Source organism: Marmota flaviventris, chromosome 17, assembly GCF_047511675.1.
Source record: "Marmota flaviventris isolate mMarFla1 chromosome 17, mMarFla1.hap1, whole genome shotgun sequence".
Taxonomy (NCBI): Eukaryota; Metazoa; Chordata; class Mammalia; order Rodentia; family Sciuridae; genus Marmota; species Marmota flaviventris.
The window spans coordinates 24,478,180-24,496,303 of record NC_092514.1 but is presented as its reverse complement, the minus strand read 5'-3'; the positions used below and the strand labels follow the sequence as shown (position 1 = coordinate 24,496,303).

The 18,124-nt window shown below is 40.1% G+C and overlaps 1 protein-coding gene across 6 annotated transcripts in view; it reads left to right on the top strand.

The window, feature by feature from the left end:
• Positions 1-706: 706 nt before the first annotated feature.
• Positions 707-18,124, top strand: part of Ndel1 (nudE neurodevelopment protein 1 like 1) — an 81,003-nt gene continuing 63,585 nt past the window's right edge. For 2 of the 6 annotated variants that reach the window (XM_027946823.3, XM_071602904.1), the window contains exon 1: positions 936-957. In XM_027946823.3, coding sequence (XP_027802624.2) covers positions 940-957 — 18 coding nt within the window. In that variant the 5' untranslated portion in view covers positions 936-939. Of the gene's footprint in view, positions 797-858; positions 958-18,124 lie in introns of those variants that run through there. The other 4 variants (XM_027946821.3, XM_071602903.1, XM_027946820.3 and 1 more) reach the window with 4 other exon arrangements.

Below are 18,124 nucleotides of genomic sequence, written 5' to 3'. Positions count from 1 at the left end.
AGGAATCAATCATTAACAGATAAAGGGACTCATTCAGGGATTTGTATGAAACCAATTGTACACATTATCTCATTTAAGCTGCAAATAACACCATGAAGTCAGTCCTGGGAAAATGGGGAGAAAAGAGACTCAGAGAGGCAAAATGCTTATTCAAGTTCTCACTTAAAGTAACAGATTGAGGCTATCTTACTTTTAAGTTTATTCTCTCTTTGTTTCTTTCATTTTCAGTGTTAGGGATCAAACCTGGCTTCATGCATGCTAGGCAAGTGCTCTACCATTGAGCTACACCCCAGCCCTAGTTTGTTCTCTTATTTACCATATTATGAGTTGTGCCCGGATCTATGGGAAGGATAAAATGAACAGCGACATCCAGTCATCTCCTCCCCTTATTAAGTATGACAACTCTTCCTCTTGACTATGCCCTCTAAGTATAGAGACAAAGGCAGAAAAGCCGGGGAGAGGACAGAAAGTTTACCTAGAAGACGTGTGTCCTATGTGTACACAGGGGAGGTGAGGAGCCCTGGAAGCCTGGCTGAGGAGCTGGACCTGGCTTCCTTCTTCTCTTGCCTAAGCACTGAAGTCTTGCTCAACTCCCACTGAGCCACAGGCTGCCAGGGTTACCTCACTTCTAGACAGCAGGCCCCAGCCTTCCTGGCTCTAAATCACTTCCTGTCCCTGAGTTTCTTGTCAGCCCGTGATTCTTACTCTTCCTGTTGACTTCTGCTTTGTTTCAGCTGGTTCACAGCGTGGACCTGTGTGCTCCTGTGGACCAGATCAGCAGAGGACCCAGGACCAGGTGCCTAGGAATGTGGGGAGACAGGGGTGGTTTCAAGAAGGTCTGAGCCAGGGCTAAGAGGGGCTAAGAGAAGCCAAGGGCCACCCTGGTCCTGACCTCATGCAAGGCTTTGTCACAGCCTGTAAAACCTCAGCCCTGCTGCTATGAATTCCTCTCCCCAGGTACCTAAGGTTACCTACATGCTTTAAATCAGGGTGATGTTTCCATAGTACTTAGGGCTGGCCCTAGAGATGCCCTGGTGGGGGGCTCCTGGTGTCTGCCTGTGTGGTGGGGGGATTGTCAAAGGCTGAGGTCAGTTTATGAAGTTGGTTATATACCTGTAATAGCTGCCACTAAGGGTTTGCTTTGATGGCTTCTTGAAACTACGTTGTCTGTCCTCACGTCTCAAAGATTCTGATCATATTAATTTGATTTTCTTTGTTCTATTTACTTATTGCAGTCTTGGGGAATGGAACCCAAACCTGGGGTCTCACATATGTCAAAACATTATATTTTGTTGAATTTTTGTGTTGCTTAAGACAGTGATTGTAAAGGTATTTTGTAAACTCTAAGATTCTTGAGGGTTTGGGGGTAATTTTTCTTTCTGTCTTTCTTTCTTTCTTTTTGTACTGAGAATTAAACCTTGGGGCACTTAACCACTGAGCCACATCCCCAGTTTTTTTTTTTTAAAGAGAGAGAGATTTTTTTTAATATTTATTTTTTAGTTTTTGGTGGACACAACATCTTTATTTTACTTTTTATGTGGTGCTGAGGATCGAACCCAGCGCCCCGTGCATGCCAGGCGAGCGTGCTACCGCTTAAGCCACATCCCCAGCCCCGCCCCCCAGTTCTTTTTATATTTTATTTAGAGGCACAGTCTCCCTAGGTTGCTTAGGGCCTCACTAAGTTGCTGAGGCTGGCTTTGAATAAGGGATCTTTCTGCCTCAGCCTCCTGAGTTGCTGGGATTATAATCATGCGCCACCAGGGTTGGTGGCGTTAATTTGCTTTTATTTAATTTTATAAATGGAGTTAGATGAAATTTTTTCCAGATGATATGACAGTTGATAAAAATTTAAGCATTACAATAGAGAGAAACTAAAGATCATCTACAATTTTATCCCTACAGACTTCTGGGCTTTTTTTTTTTTTTTCCTTTTGTTTTGCAGTGTGAGGTGGTAGGGAATTGAACCCAAGACCTGGCACATGCTAGAATAGCACTTTACCACTGAGCTACTTATGGACTTCTAAATAATTTTTTTAAAATAATTTTTTAGTTGTAGATGGACACAATACCTTTTATTTTGTTTATTTATTTTTATGTGGTGCTGAGGACTGAACCCAGGGTCTCACACGTGATAGGCAAGCACACTATCACTGAACTATGACCCTAGCCCCTAAATATATTTTTAAAAAATATTTTATTATTATTATTATTATTTGTAGTTGGACACAATACCTTTATTTATTTTTATGTGGTGCTGAGGATGAACCCAGACCTTGCATGTGCTAGGCGAGTGCTCTGCCACTGAACCACAACCCCAGCCCCTCAATTATTTTTTTTTTTTAATGTCAAATTCTACTTACTGTCCTGTAACTTTTTTCAGTTACTGTCTCTTGAGTCATCTTAGGTTAATTCATAAATACTTATCCTTAACTGTTGTGTAGTATTCCAATTATGTGCATATGCCATAATTTCATTAACCTATCAATATATGGTTGGAGGTTTCCATTTTATTTCTATAATAATGAACAGTGCTGTAGAAAACACCATTCAATATACATACTTGCCTACTAGTCTTATTTTTTCCCTTAGGATAAATGCTCAGGAGATGAACTGTTATATAGACACTATGCTGTTACTGTCTAATTGCCACTCTCTGATCTATGCAATGATCATCATCATCATGATAATGTTCCTTTTTTTTCTTTCTTTCTTTTTTTTTCCAGGAGTTGATGCCTGTTTTTTCATTTGCTTATTTTATTTTATTTTTTTGCACGGGGAGTATGGGGAATTGAACTCAGGGACATTGGACCACTGAGCCACATCCCCAGACCTATTTTGTATTTTATTTAGAGACAGGGTCTCACTGAGTTGCTTAGCATCTTGCTGTTGCTTAGCATCTCACTTTTGTGGAGCTGGCTTTGGATTTGCAATCCTCTCGCCTCAGCTTCCAGAGCCGCTGGGATTACAGGTGTGCGCCACCTCACCAAGCTTATTTGCTTAGTTTTTATATACATATCACTGATTCTTCTCCAACAGAGTTACTAAATTCCTATCCACATGATTAGACACATCAGACAATCTCTTCCTTCCCTCCTTCCTTCCCCCCTTTGTCTCTCCCTTCTTTTCTTCCATTGCTCAGGGACATCTTCCTGGGAGCCTCATCCTAGTGCTCTGGTCGGGTCTGATTGCTGCCTAGATCTACTGCATAGTGTTGTTCTCAGACTCTCCTAAACATCATCTTAGAAATCCACTTTCCATTTCATTCCCTTGTATGAATCCTCTTTTTTTTTTTTTTATGGATCCCAGTTTTAATTCAAAGAAATTCTTCTTGACATTTTACTTATTATTATTATTTTTTTTAGTGTTGGGGATTGAACCCAGGGCTTTGAGCAGGCTAGGCAAGCACTGTACCTCTAAGCTACATCTCCAGATGCCATTTCACATTCTCAAATAAAAATTTAATTTATTTTTATCTATTTATTTATTGATACTGAGGATTAAGCCCATGGGCACTTAACCACTGAGTCACATCCCCAACTTTTTTTTTTTTTTAAGGTATTAGGAATTGAATCCATGGGTGCTTGACCACTGAGCCATATCCACAGCCCATCTATTTTTTTATTATATTTTAAGCTTTTTTTTTTTTTAGAAAAAAAAAAAAACAAAGCCACAGGCCATCCTTTTTTTAAAAAATATTTTTTAGTTGTTGATGGAACAACAAATATTTTATTTTTGTATGTGGTGCTGAGAATCATCATGCATGCTAGGCAAGTGCACTACCACTGAGCCACAACCCCAACCTCTTAAGTTTTGAGACAGGTTCTCACTAAGTTGTTTAGGGCTTCACTAAATTACTGACGTTGGTCTCAAACTTGTAATCCTCCTGCCTCAGCCTCCCAAGTTGCTGGATTTATGTGTATGTACCACTGTGCTGGGTGGTAAAATTTAAATTTTAAAAATTTTAAAGATTTAAAAAATTTTACATTTTTTAAATTGTGGTAAAATACATATAGCATACAGCACCATTTTAATAATTTTTTAAATGTACAGTTTAATGTATAAATGTACATGTATATTGTGGTATAACCATCACCATGCTCCATCTCCTACTGAAACTCTGTACCTATTAAATGCTAATTCCCCATTTCCCCTTCCTCTCAGTACCTGGACACCTCTGTTCTATTTCCTGTTCCTGTGAATTTGACTTTTCTAAGTACCTCATATAAGTAGAATCATGATGTATTTGTCCTTTTGTATGGATTCCACATTTTCCTCCTTGTTTACTTTCTTATTTGGGTGACAGACATCTTCCAATTTACATAGAAGATAATTTTTTTGAGGTTTTGACTGTCTCTAAAAAGGTCCTTATCCTTATCCTTGTTTAAGGGTCTGGCTTAATCTAGAACACTGAGTTGAAAATGATTTTCCTCCATATTTTAAGACAACATGTCATTATCTTCACGCTTTTAGTACATTGTTCAGAAATCTTAAGTTATCTGATTCTTGGTCTTTTGAAGGTGACCTGGTTTGATGTCTGCGGAAGTCTTTAGGAGTGTGTCTTCATTTCTGGGATTCTGAAATTTCCTTTGTGGTGGTGTTTTTTCTTTCATTTCCCTATACACTTAGAGATTCTTTCAGTGGGGTTTCATGTTATTCAGTTCCGGAAAATTTTCTTGAATTGTTATTATTTTAAAAATAATTTCTTCTACTGGGCATGGTGGCGCATTCCTGTAACCCCAGTGACTTGGGAGGCTGAGACAGGAGAATCTATAGTTCAAGGCCAGCCTCAGCAATTTAGCAAGACCCTCAGCAATTTAGTGAGACTCTGTCTCTAAAAAACTAAAAGGGCTGGGGATGTGGCTTGGTGGCAAAATACCCCTGAGTTAGATCCCAGTAACAAAAAGATCTAAAAATAATAATAATAATAATTTCTTTTCTTTATTCTGTCTTTCTGGAACTTCTATTGTTTGGATGTTGGGATTTGGAGTTTATTCTTTTTTTGACATCATATTTCATACATTTGAGTTTATTCTTGCTTTTATTTTTTATTTTTAGTTTTGGATCAAACTCGGGATCTTGTGCATGCTAGGCAAGTGTTCTAACACTGAGCTACATCTTGGTTCTTATTCTTGCTTTTAATCTCCTATTTAGGAGAGCTTTCTTTTGTTCTCTACTTTGGGACATTTTTCTTAATTTTATGGTCATACCCTTCAAATAAATATGTTTATTTCAACACTCACATATTTTTTTGACCCTCACTTTTTTTTTAAGGGCTTTTGTTCTCATTTCTTTTTGTGACCCTGTGTTCCTGCTTCCTGAAGAAGTCATGAAGTTTATTTCTCTAAAGATATTTATTGAAGTATTTTTTTTTCCCTGGATTTCTGTACCCTGTGTCTATAGTTCCTAAAGATGTCATACTTTTTTTTTTTTTTGGTACCGGGGATTGAATTTAGGGGCACTCGACCACTGAGCCATATCCCCAGCCCTATTGTATATTTTATTTAGAGACAGGGTCTCATGAGTTGCTAAGCACCTCTCCGTTGCTGAGGCTAGCTTTGAACTCATGATTCTCCTACCTCAGCCTCCCAAACTACTGGGATTACAGGCATGCACCACAGAGCCGGGTTATAGTTCCTAAATTTCTTTTGTGTTATTTTGTCCTGTCTTTCACACCCAAGTCTTCCTCACTTGTTTGGTGATTTCTTATTCAATGTTCATTTTTATTTATTTATTTTTATGGTGCTGGGGATGGAATCCTTAGCCTCATGGATTCTAAGCAATTGTGTGCATGAGTGAGTGTGTGTGTGTGTGTGTGTGTGTGTGTCTGCGCTTGTTGGTTTGGGGGTTTCTTTGTAGGGTGATTAAGTGTGGGGAATGGAACCATGTGATTGGGAGACCTCATGAAAAATTCTCTGGTCTCTTACCTGGATGGTGCAAGCCAAGTTGCCAGTATTCTTGGAGGCCACCAGGAGAGAGGCACTGGGGTCTCATCATTCAATGTATGGTTTGGAGAGGATTTTCTCCCCAATTTCCCTTTCCCTTTAGAGTGTAGTGACTTAACCCCACCCTCAGTTGTACCCAGTCCTCTGAAGTATGGAACTTCTCTAGTTTAGTTTCTCCAAAAAATAAACTTCCTTTACCTGCTGGGTGAGAGTCAGGTAAATGATCTGACTTGGGCTTTGAAGTCCACAGTCTAAATGCTCTGAAAAACACACCATACTTTCAAGAACTCTTCCTGTCTTTAGCCCCCCGCCCCCAACCCCCAGTCTGCTTTTTGCAGTAGCTGGCGCCTCCAGTTCCGGAGCCTCTCTGGAGTTCAGAGGCACAGTGCCACTTGCTTCCGACGGGATCTAGTTTCCAGTCTTCTTTGACCCGGTGCATCCCTACCACTCACCCATCTGCTCACAGGATCTCAAGATTCTGCAGATGTCTCTTGTCCTCTGTTGTCTCCTTTGCCATACTCCGTCCTTGTGGGTTCATACCTTTGAAAATCCTTGTTTTATCTTTTTTTGTGTAGGGTTTCGGGGGAGGAAGTGAAGATACATGTATTTAATCCAACACGGTAACTTGTGACAGCATCTTTTACTCCTACTGGAGCGGTAGGAGGGAATCTACTTACACTTTTATCAGCACGAGGCCTAATTTGTTTTAAACTTTGAGAATGTGAAAGGCAAAAAGTGATATTTTGTCATTTTAATTTTAAAAAATTATTAATTAATTGATTTTGGTGCTGAGGATGGAATCCAGGGCCTCTTGCATGCTAAACAGACACTGAACTACTGAGCTACACCCAAAGCTACTTATTATACTTTTAAAAGTTATTGGTATCATGGTTGAGGACCTTGTTCTGTGTTTATTGGCCATTTGTATTTCTTCTGTTTTTTAATCCATTTATATCCATTGCTCATTTTTCTACTGGAGAAGGAGAATTGTTAAGTTACAAATGCATGGCCAGCTCTGTAAAGAGTTGTATGATTTATGGTTGATCTTTTATTTTCTCATAGGTTTAGACTCAGAGCACAGACATTTTTTTTTTTTCTTGGTATAGGGGATTGAGCCCAGGAGTGCTTTACCACTGAGCCACATCCCAAGCCCTTTTTGTTTTTTATTTTGAGACAAGGTCTTGCTAAGTTGCTTAGGACCTCACTAAGTTGCCAAGGCTGGCTACTTGCAATCCTCCTTCCTCGACCTCCTGAATTTCTGGGATTACCGGAGTGTGCCAGAGCACCTGGATGGAAAATAGCATTTTTTAATGATTGTGTCTAGAGTTTTTGATGATTTTCATTCCTTGGATTATAAAGAATAATATGTTTACTGTGTAAAATTGGGAAAATATGGATAAACACAAAAATAATATATAACTCATCTAGAGATAGGCACCACTTATAAATATATCTTTTCAGTCTTTTATTTCCTGTGGGTATATATTTATAAAAATAAAAGTGGAGCCATTTTCTTTTGCATTCATACTTTCAATTTACTAAACCATGATTTGTTCTTATATCAGTGTATGTGGCTCTATGACATCATCTTTAGCAACTGCATAATATTCCATTATGTGCATGTATGATCATTGATTTAGCCAATCCCTTACTGGTCATTCTGGAACTCTCCTTAGGTACCTTCACAGCCTTTCCTTAGAGGGAAAATGATAACAGACAAAAGCACAGAGGAAGGCCTGATATATGGAATGATGAGAAAAAAGAAACAGATTAGGCAGAATCTTCACCTAAGAAATAATAGCTTAAAAGAGAGAAAATCAGCTGGGCTTGGCGGTACATACCTGTAATCCCAGAGTCTCGGGAGGCTGAGGCAGGAGGATTGCAAGTTCTTGGCCAGCCTCAGCAACTTAGTGGGATCCTGTCTCAAAAAATAAAAAGGGTTGGGAATGTGACTCAGTGGTAAAGCACCTTTGGGGGTCAATCCTTAGTACTTGGGGCGGGGGAAGAAAAGAAAAAGAAAAAGAAAGGAAAAAAGGAAATCTAGAGGAAAGGATTGGTTTGAGAGTTGATGGTCTGATTTCTGCCCCTGAGTCTAACACTAATTTTATGTTGTGGGCAAGTTGCTCAACATCTCAGTTCTCTGATTTATCAGATGTTTTCTCTTTCTTCTTATATCTCTGGGCTTCTCTGAATACCGCCTTTGTCACACTAGCTGTGTAATCCTGGACAAGTTGTTTAACCTCTCTGAAACTGGGTTTTTCTCATCTATAAAGTGGGACCACTAATAGCTACTTCACAGGGTTATTGTGAATGGATATTTGTAAAACACTTGTCATAAGGCCTGTCTCACACTAAGTATCTAATAAATGCTAGCTATTTTTATTGCATGTTGAGTGTTATGTAAGAGGATAATTATGTCATCCCACATTCTGTATATAGAAAGAACTCTGCCTTCTCAAAAGTGGTTTCAAAGTTCAATTTGCAGCTGGGAGAGATGCCAAGGGGCATAGTTCAAAGTCACCGCTGGCCACTGACCTCCCTTTTCAGTTTATTCTTCCCCAGGGCCTGGCCACTGGCCAGATGTGGGTCAAGTAAACAGACTACTGTTAAACACAGATAAGTCAGATGCATGAAATCTTGATTGACAGAAAAACCTGCTCTTCAAATGCAAAGTGAGATTCTGGATGTCCATGAGTGTCAAAGAAAGGGAAGTAAGATTGTATGAATGAATCATCTGTGTTGGGGATGCCATTAAGAAAAAGCTGATGTACTTTTCAAGTTGTGGTTAATGAGCGTGGAGACAGGAGGAAGAAGTTGTGGGTGTAACAGAAAATTTGTTGGTGTGCATTCTTGGACAAATTGCCCTATTTGGTAAAAATCAGGAGGCTGAATTCTATTTTTGTTCCCCAAAGTATGGTTTGTGTACTACTGGTGGCACACAAAGTGATTTAGGAGGTACAGAGATGAACATCTGAGATAATAATGGTCACATATTAATTTTAAGGAATATCAGGCAACTACGAGCAGCAGTCAATGCCATGGATTCATAGACATGATTATTTAGGAGAAGGAGAAGGAGGGATTTAAGCTCATCTTTAGGAAAGTGAGCTGATCTAAAAGAAAAATTTGAAGATGATATGCAGAAGTGGCAAATATCATGCAGGTGGTTCATGGAACTGGAATATCAGAATCGGGTGGCAGAATAATAGGCCTTAAAGGTGTCCATATCCTAGTCTCCAGGATCTATGCATAGTTGTGTTATCCTATATGGCCAAAGAGACCTTGCAGATGTGATTAAGTGGAGGATTTTGAAATGGAGAGATTATTCCAGATCATATGGGTGGGCCCAATGTTATCAAGAGGTCCAAGGAAGAAGTCGGGAAGATCTGAGTCAGAGAAGGCCAAGGGATGATGGCAGCAGCTCTTGCAGTGACGCAGCCACCAGCCAAGCCGGTGGTCCTCTAGACACTGGCAGAAGCAAGGAACTGATTCTCCCCCGGAACCTTCAGACGGAACCAACCCTGATTTTAACTCTGCAAGCCTCATCTTGGATTTCTGATCCCCCCCAGAACTGTAAGAGAAATAATATGTATTGTTTTAAGCCACCAAGTTTAGGGTCATTTGTTACATCAGCCACAGGAAATGAATGCAGTGGACCTTAGAAGCTCTTAATGGAATACATTCTGCAAGCTCAGCAATTCTGTAGGATAGAGAAAGGAGTACTGGCATTGAATAAGACGATCCCTGGCCACTTAGCCTCACTCACCAAAGAGTGGCCTGACTCCTGCCATCATGTTTGTCAGACTAGCCAAGGAGGGGCAGGTGCTCAGCCCCACCCGAAGGATTCTTGGCTAGATGACAGGATGGGTCCTGATTCACGAGCACTGTCAATAATTGTCGTCTGGTTCAACCTGCTCATTTCACAGATGAAGAAACTGAGGCCAGAGATGGGAAGTAACTTGAACAGAATCATCAGTGATGAGGCTGATTTGCCAAGAAGAATAGCAGCTGTGATCTGAAGGTGGAGGTAGAGAATAGCAATGGGCAGAGGCCCTGTATTCTCACATCAGGGCAGGGAACCCTAGAAGGGGTGGGGCCTGCACCTTTGTGGGTGGAGGGTGGAACTGCCAACCTTTGATCACCTTCCCTATGTGTCCGAGCCTCCAGCTTGGACACTGCTTTCTCTGATATCTTTTTATCAGTGTTTTTAATAACCATCCTGTTAACACTCTCTTTAGAAAATTGTTGAAACAGCAACATGATTGGAGAAAGGGCTCCCCTGCCCAACCCTCCCCCCCCAACCCCTCCCCCCAGCACTTAAGTGAATATCTTCTCTTTTCCTGGCCTGCTCACCTCCAAAGGGGACGCTTGTTTTCTTTTTATAGGAGGAACATCTTTCTGTGAGTAACACAACACCTGGGTGTTTCATTTCTGCAATTCCACATTTATGAGGCAAATTGGCCTCTGTGTTATGAACATCTGAATAATGTCCAGTCTCTCTGTTATGAGCAGAAAATGTTTCCCATGTCAAGGTCACAACCTCTTCTAATTTTCAAAGTGAACATTGTGTTGTATTATAGATGCGTGTTATATCATATAGGAATTGATGAAAACTAGAGTGAAATTCCCTCGAGATTTCATAGACTGTCATTTTAACCTATTAAGCTGTAATTATAAATGGTAGGGGTATTGTTTCCCTCTTATTAGACAACAAGTGACCTCTTAAAAAGCAATCTTTACCTTCCTGATTAGTTATGGTTCATGTTCCAGGCGATTCTACCATTCAGTGCACCATTGGGGTCAGTTAATAGGTGTTTCAAAGCTCTGAAGTTGAAAAGATTGCAGGGTAGAATTTTTATGTCTGTAGAATCAGCATATATGTTTACAGGAGGAAATTGTATAATTATTTATATCATCAGGTTGGACTAATTAAGGAGTCATAGTAGAAGATTCTTATGATTCAGCCCACAGAATTGGGAGCCTTCCCATTGAAACTTTATTGACATGAGTACTCAGGTCATTGTTCTCTCTACTGGAGTCTCTTAGCTCAAAGGCTAGATTAAAAAATTCCTAAATCTCTAGGCTTAGGAAATGGTTTGGATCATTTGCAAAGAATGTTCAGGAAATTATCTTGTTAAGTTTGGATGCATTTTTATTTTTAAACTTTAAAAAAGTATACACTTAGTATATTTTTGTTCACAATGCAGAAAAGAAAAAGAAAGGAAGAAGTGTGTGTGTGTGTGTGTGTGTGAGAGAGAGAGAGAGAGAGAGAGAGAGAGAGAGATATTATCCTGTGATTTCATCTTCCAGAGATAATCACTATTAACATCATTTCTAGGCTTTTCTTCTAATATGTAATGTATATGCATTTTCCTGCTTTACAGAAATGGAATTCTATACATATTGAGTCAACTGCCTATTCAGCTGTATATTGTGAACATTTTCATTGTTAATACTCTTTTGTAACATCTCATACTATTATATTGTGTAGCTATCACATAATTCCACTTCATCAATCCTTTAGGTTATTTCTGATTTTTTTTTTTTTTTTTGCTAAACAACACTTTAGTGCACATCCCATTAGACCATTGGATAAATATTTGCACACATCTTTCATACTTCAGGTAAATTCCTAGAAGGGGAATACCAGATCACAGGGATTGCACATTTTATTTATTTATTTATTTTAATATTTATTTTTTAGTTGTAGTTGGACACGATACCTTTATTTCACTTATTTATTTTTTATGTGGTGCTGAGGATCGAACCCAGGGTCCCGAATGTGCAAGGAGAGCGCCCTACCAATGAGCCACGGCCCCAGCCCAGGGATTGCACATTTTAAAGTTTTTGATACACATTGTGTTAGTCAGTTTTCTGTTACTGTAACCATACCTGAGAAATCAACTTATAAAGAGAAAAGACTTATTTTGGCTCATAATTTTGGAGGTGTCAGTCCATGGTAGAGTAGACCTATTGATGTTAGGTCTCTGCTTGTAGAAGGTTGGGCATCACATCATGGGCAGGCAGGAGCATGTCGTATGCAAACTGTTCACTTCATGACTGAGGGAAAAGATGAAGAGGGAAGGGGAGGAGGAGGGAGAGAGAGAGAGGAAACCAGGATCCCATAATCCCCTTTGAGGGGATCCCCACAATGATCTAAGACCTCCTACTAGGGTCCATCTCTTAAAGATTCTATGCTTTCCAATAGCCTCACAGGCTGGGGACCAAGCCTTTCATAAGTGATCCTTTGGGAGACATTCTACATCCAAACTATAGCATGCTGCTGAACTGATTGCCAAGAAAACTCACTGCAAGTGACATACCTCCTCAGCACTCTACAAGAGGGTGCTGGTTTCTCTGTGTTCTTTTCTGCATTTTGTAGTCCAGTATTTAATTTATTTATTTAATTAGGTATATATGACAGCAGAATGCATTTTGATTCATTGTACACAATTGCAGCACTACTTTTCATTTCTCTGATTGTACACAATGTAGCATCACACTATATGTGCAGTCACACATGTAACTAGGTAATGTACCTAGGGTAATGATGTCCATCTCATTTCACCATCTTTCTTGCTCCCCTGCACCCTCCCTAGCCTCCTTCCCCTTTGCCCAATCAAAGTTCCTCCATTTTTCCCATGCTTCCCCCTTCCCAATGCATCAGCATCCATTTATCAGAGAGAACATTTGGCCTTTGTTTTTTTGGGATTGGCTTACTTTGCTTAGCATAATATTCTCCAACTCCATCCATTTACCTAAATGCCATAATTTTATTCTTTTTTAATGCTGAGTCACATTCCATTGTGTATATATACCACAGTTTCTTTATTTTAAAAATCTCAAATGTGTCGGGTGAAATATGGAGTCTCTTTGCTATTCTACTTTGAATGGGTTTGATTAGGACTGAGGTGGAATATGATTCATACGTTTGTTAGTCACCTGTATTTTTTTTTTTGCCAATTGTTTCTTATTGCTCATTTTAAGATCAGAGGTTCTTTATTAGAATTATAAATTGTGAAAGAGCTTTGATAAAAGAAAAAGGAGAAAGAAAGAGTAGCAGAGGAGAACAGTAAAAATGATTCAGAACTTGGGGCTGAGGTTGTGGCTCGGTGGTAGAGTGTTCACCTAGCATGCATTAGGCGCTGGGATCTATCCTTAGCACCACATATAAATGTAAAATAAAGATATTGTGTCTACCTAAAACTAACAAATAAATAAATGTTAAAAAATAAGAAACTGAAGGAGTTTTTTTTTTTAAAATAAAAATAACTCAGTACTTAAAAACATTCATTGAAAGTTTTTTATTCATTCAACAAATTTTAAGTGCTTACTACAAGTCAGGTATTGGAGCTACAGATAAATAAGTAAGAGCTACTTCCCTAAATGCTACCTTAAATGCAAAATGTTGCAAAGCCCTATTTTTTTTTCATTAGTATATATTACTGCCCTACATACTCATGCATATCTATTTTCTGTTTCCCTTCTGCTTCCCCCCCTTTTTTTTTCATGTTAGAAAATCTTCACCCCCCAAAAAAAAGTCTTCACAGAAGAGACTTAGCTTCTTTTGTTAATTGCTCTATCCCTGGGGCTAAGAACAGTGCTAGGCACTTAATAAATATTTGTGGAGTGGTTAAATAAAAGATCTTTTTGGTTCTGGTAACTTTGACTCACTGGATTACCCGGTAATGGGAATTAGGTTGAAATTGCCTGATATAATCAGGGTAGTAAGAAACATTCCATTTCTTTCAACCCTATCATTTCGTCAGTATGGTTTGGGAGTAGGTGAACCTGGTGCCGCCTTGTCTGCATAAAGGTATGAGAGCAGATATCCGTTTTTCTCCAGGGATAGTCACACTGTTTATGTAGGTGTGATGTCAACAGCTGCAGTTGCCAGGTGTTAACCAAATTAGCAATTCAGAGTGTTGTGCTATTCTTTCCTGGGGAGGCAGATGATACCCTGGGGTGTGAGTAGAGACTTTCTAGGGGCTGGTACCCAGTGCTGACAGTGGAAAGTGAGGTTTGGGAGAACAGAGGTTTTGGAGCCAGGAAAACCACAAGGTTCCTGATCTGGAGGAAGTCCACCAATCAGGTAGGCTGCTGGGGAAGAAATCAGGGCCAACTTCAGGAGATTCGTGTGTGCGGCAGGATATCAGTTTTCGATAAATAGAAAAGACTGGGCAGAGACCCTTGAAATTTCAGTTATTCCTTCTAGATACAAGCAACCAGGGCAGGACCTCGATAGGAAGGCCTGTTAACTGGTTCCACCCAAATTGTGTGCTCATTTTTCTTACCTCTGAGAGCTATCTTATGGCAGGCTACATCTGGAAGCCTGCAGAGGGTAAAGCACCTTCCTGGTAAGGGGTGCAAGGGCCAGAAGCAGGTGGGATTCTCAGACAGACATGGTGGAAAGGGGAAGAAACAGGAAGGAGGAGGTTTGCAACCTAAAACACCACACATAAAATCCATCTCCACCCCAATTCTTGCCTTTCTGTTAACTTACAGCCAACTGCAGTTTAAAACTGAGGAGACCACTTTTTCCTTTCTTTCTTTCTTTTAGAGAGAGAGAGAGAGAGAGAGAGAGAGAGAGAGAGAGAGAGAGAATTTTTTTTTTAATATTTATTTTTTAGTTTTCGGCGGACACAACATCTTTGTTTGTATGTGGTGCTGAGGATCGAACCCGGGCAGCACGCATGCCAGGCGAGCGCGCTACTGCTTGAGCCACATCCCCAGCCCCACTTTTTTCTTTTTTGAACTGGAGATTTAACCAAGAGATGCTTTCCACTAAGCTACATCCCCACCCTTTTTTTACTTTTTGAGACAAGGTCTCTCTAAGTTTCTTAGGGACTTGCTGAACTGCTGAGGCTGGCCTGGAAATTGTGATCCTTCTGCCTCAGCCTTCCAAGTCGCTGGGATTACAGTTGTGTGCCACTGCATCTGGCTGAAGGGATAAATTTTGATGGATGAGCTGAGATTGGGGAGCCTGAGCTGCTTTGGGAGGGTGGGTTGGTGAATGCCATTTAGTCAAGAAGGTACTGAGGATGCAACAAAGATGACATATGGAACTTTCTTTTCCTTTGAAGTAGTATAGGAATACCCTAGGCTGGGGTCTTCATGGCTGTATGAGCCAAGGATTAGGGACAAACTAGAAGTGGAAATTTCTGAATCAAACATGAACTGGCTGCCAATCAAAATCTGGAAGGGGAAATTTATCACCCACCAAAGGTTCTAGTATTTTTTAGACTGTCTAGCCAGTCATTATTCCAACCAATATATATTGAATGCCTGCTCTATGGCTGGCACTATGATGAAAAACTATGTTTGTCTATTTAAGGCATCTGCATATATTTGTTATGTTCGTCTTTAGTTTCAAATCTCTATTGCAGGCCTTTATTAAAAAGGGCCTTGACAACTTGAGAGAGGAAAAAAAAAATCCCATGAACATTAAGCCCTATTTTCACTCAGGAAGCAATCTTTGCCTCATCTTGTTCTTTGACCTTGGTTATTTTTCTTGACACAAGAAGAATAAATTGACCCAACAGAATAAATTTGTCTATTTGCTTATTGTCTGCCTTCACCATTAGACAATCTCTGTGGGTGGGGAGGAGAAGTGCCTTTTAAAGTTATGGTTGAATCTTCAAAAGTTTAGAACAATGCCTCTAGCAAGCACTAAATTTATAGCTGTGAATGACAGATTTTTTTTTTTCTAAAATCACTTCTTATCTCAAGGTCTAAGTGTGTATGTGTATTTGTGTGTGTACTCGGAGGGTGTGTACTAAGGATTTAACTCAGAGTGCTCTAACACTGATCTACATCCCCAGACCTTTTTATTTTTTTTATTTTGAGACAAGGTTTCACGAAGGTGCCAAAGCTGGCCTTTTAACTTGTGATCCTCTTGCCTCAGCCTCCTGATTACTAGGATTATAGGAATGCACTACCATGCTGGTCTTCAAGTAAAATTTTTTTTTTAATATTCAAAATAACTATCATAATTATTATTATTTTTAATGTTACAAAAACAACTGTGTTGGGGACTACAGGTGCTGTAGGTGCTTTAGGATTTAAGATTTGGGCTCTAGAAAAGATATAATTGCTTATGACCCAAATCCCACTTCCTTTTTATAGTCTGGAATCACCAGAGTTCAGCCTTTCACATAAGTTAAAATTTATTGCCCCACCCCCACCCTCAGGATTTGGGGGAATTGTCTAGAAAGTTCTGTCAGTCTTGCATTTCAAGTTTGAGCCACCAAATCATTGATTCATTCTTTCGCTTCATTGGAGCATATTAAATGCATGTTTGCAAAGGGCCTATTTTTGCTGAGGGGATATTAGGACAATCAACAACTCCCTGCACTCAGTGGGTTTTGGTTTCTTGGGGGAGAAACCTCCTTGTCCAAAAGGTCTTCTGTGAAGTATGAAGGTCTCCACTTGGGTTCAGAGGAAGGAGTGCTCACTTTGTGGTTTTGAATAGGAAGGTCAGGAATCCTTTCTGGAAGAGTTAGCATATGAGTAAGTCTTCAAAAGGCTGAAGGATAAGTGACTGGCCAAGCCCAGGGAGCAGCCATAGTGCGTGGTGAAGTGGGAGTCAATGTCATATTGACTCTGGGCCTGTCATAAGCCCAGAGAGGAAAGGAACCTTCCATCTCTGGTTAGAACCACATAGGTGAGCTGTAGAATGTAGATTGCAAAAGTGGGTTTGAGTTGCTTTGGGGACCCTGAATGCCAGACTATATAAGTAGTACTTTATCACAAAATTAAGATGCTAAAAGAAGTTCTAGACCTAGGGATGCTCTTCATACCACGGGATTTTAGAAACACTATTCTGATGGCTATCTGTGGCTTCCTGGGCTGGAACAAGAAAAAATTCCCTGGAGAAAAATTTGGGAAAGAAGGTATGGATAAATAGGAGACTTTAGACTCAGGAAGATACAGGAGGAAGGAACTGGGAAATGAATGGATTTGAGAGAGTTTTTGAAGGGGAAGTCATTGTGGCTTGGTGAACACATGAGATGAAAGGTGGTGGGGGGAAGGGGGAGTAGATAATTAAGGGCGATTTGAGGAGAACTTTGTGCCTCAGTGACTGAGAGAATAATAGCACCATTGATAGAAATAAAAATTGTTTTGGAAATTTCAATGGAAGCAAAGGATGCTGTTTGGGATTTAGACATATAAAAAATGGAGGTGGGGGTAGAACATCTGGTAGGCATATAGAGAAGACGTTGGCAACCAGCTAGCCATTGAGGGTCCCTTGCCCAGCTTTATCTATGCCCTTAACACTTAGCAAAAAATGCTGGCCAAGGAAACATAGATTAGGTTGAATCAAGGCCCTGATTTTGAGATGTTTTATTCATGTGATCCAATGGAAGGTTAAATTCATCTCATCTCCTCAGAGTTTTCATAGCAGATCCATGTGCACTGTATCACCTTTTATAAGTATGTGATGTGGCCACAGTCCAGCATCCTCATTAGCTAAAGTTTGGTCTTGTATCCCATACCTTCCCTATGACATGGTCAGTCTCCATTGGTCTCTGATTCCTGTATCTCAGAGTCTGTGGCTGTAAAGGTAGTGAGATGATTGTGCATGTTCTCAGGACTGTGCTCAATGCTAGGAAGACCTCAGCAAACACTTCTTAATCGTTTGTGAAGGTAGAAGGGTGGGACAACCCTCATTTACCTTTACCACCTTCACAAGGCTGATTTTTAAACTTCTTCCTTTTGAGGCTGCCTTCCATCTTCCTTTGTACTTTATTTTCTTGGATTTGGCATATTGGAAGCAGGGGGTGGGGCAAAGGTTCTGAATGTTATTTACCATCTTCTGCCCCAGGGTGCATCTCCCACAGAAAAATATCAACCAGCCTGGAGGAAGGAGATCAGTGCAAGACTCTTGAGAGCTTTGCCACACAATGCCCATTCACTAAGATGGTATCAACACATCCATCCTAATAAACACTGGTCGTTCTAGGTCCAGGCTATGTGGGAGTGACTTGCAAGATGACACCAACATTTTCTGAGGGGCCTAACCTGCCATTAGGTGACTCAGTGCATTTCCTACCACCTCAGCCAGGAGGCAGGGACAAAAGCTGTAGCCTTTATTTTTTCCTCTTGGGGTGGGACTGTTCTGCCTTGGCACCAGGACTGCAGGAAAGCCTTCATTAATCACCTCCCTGCCTGGTGATCTCATC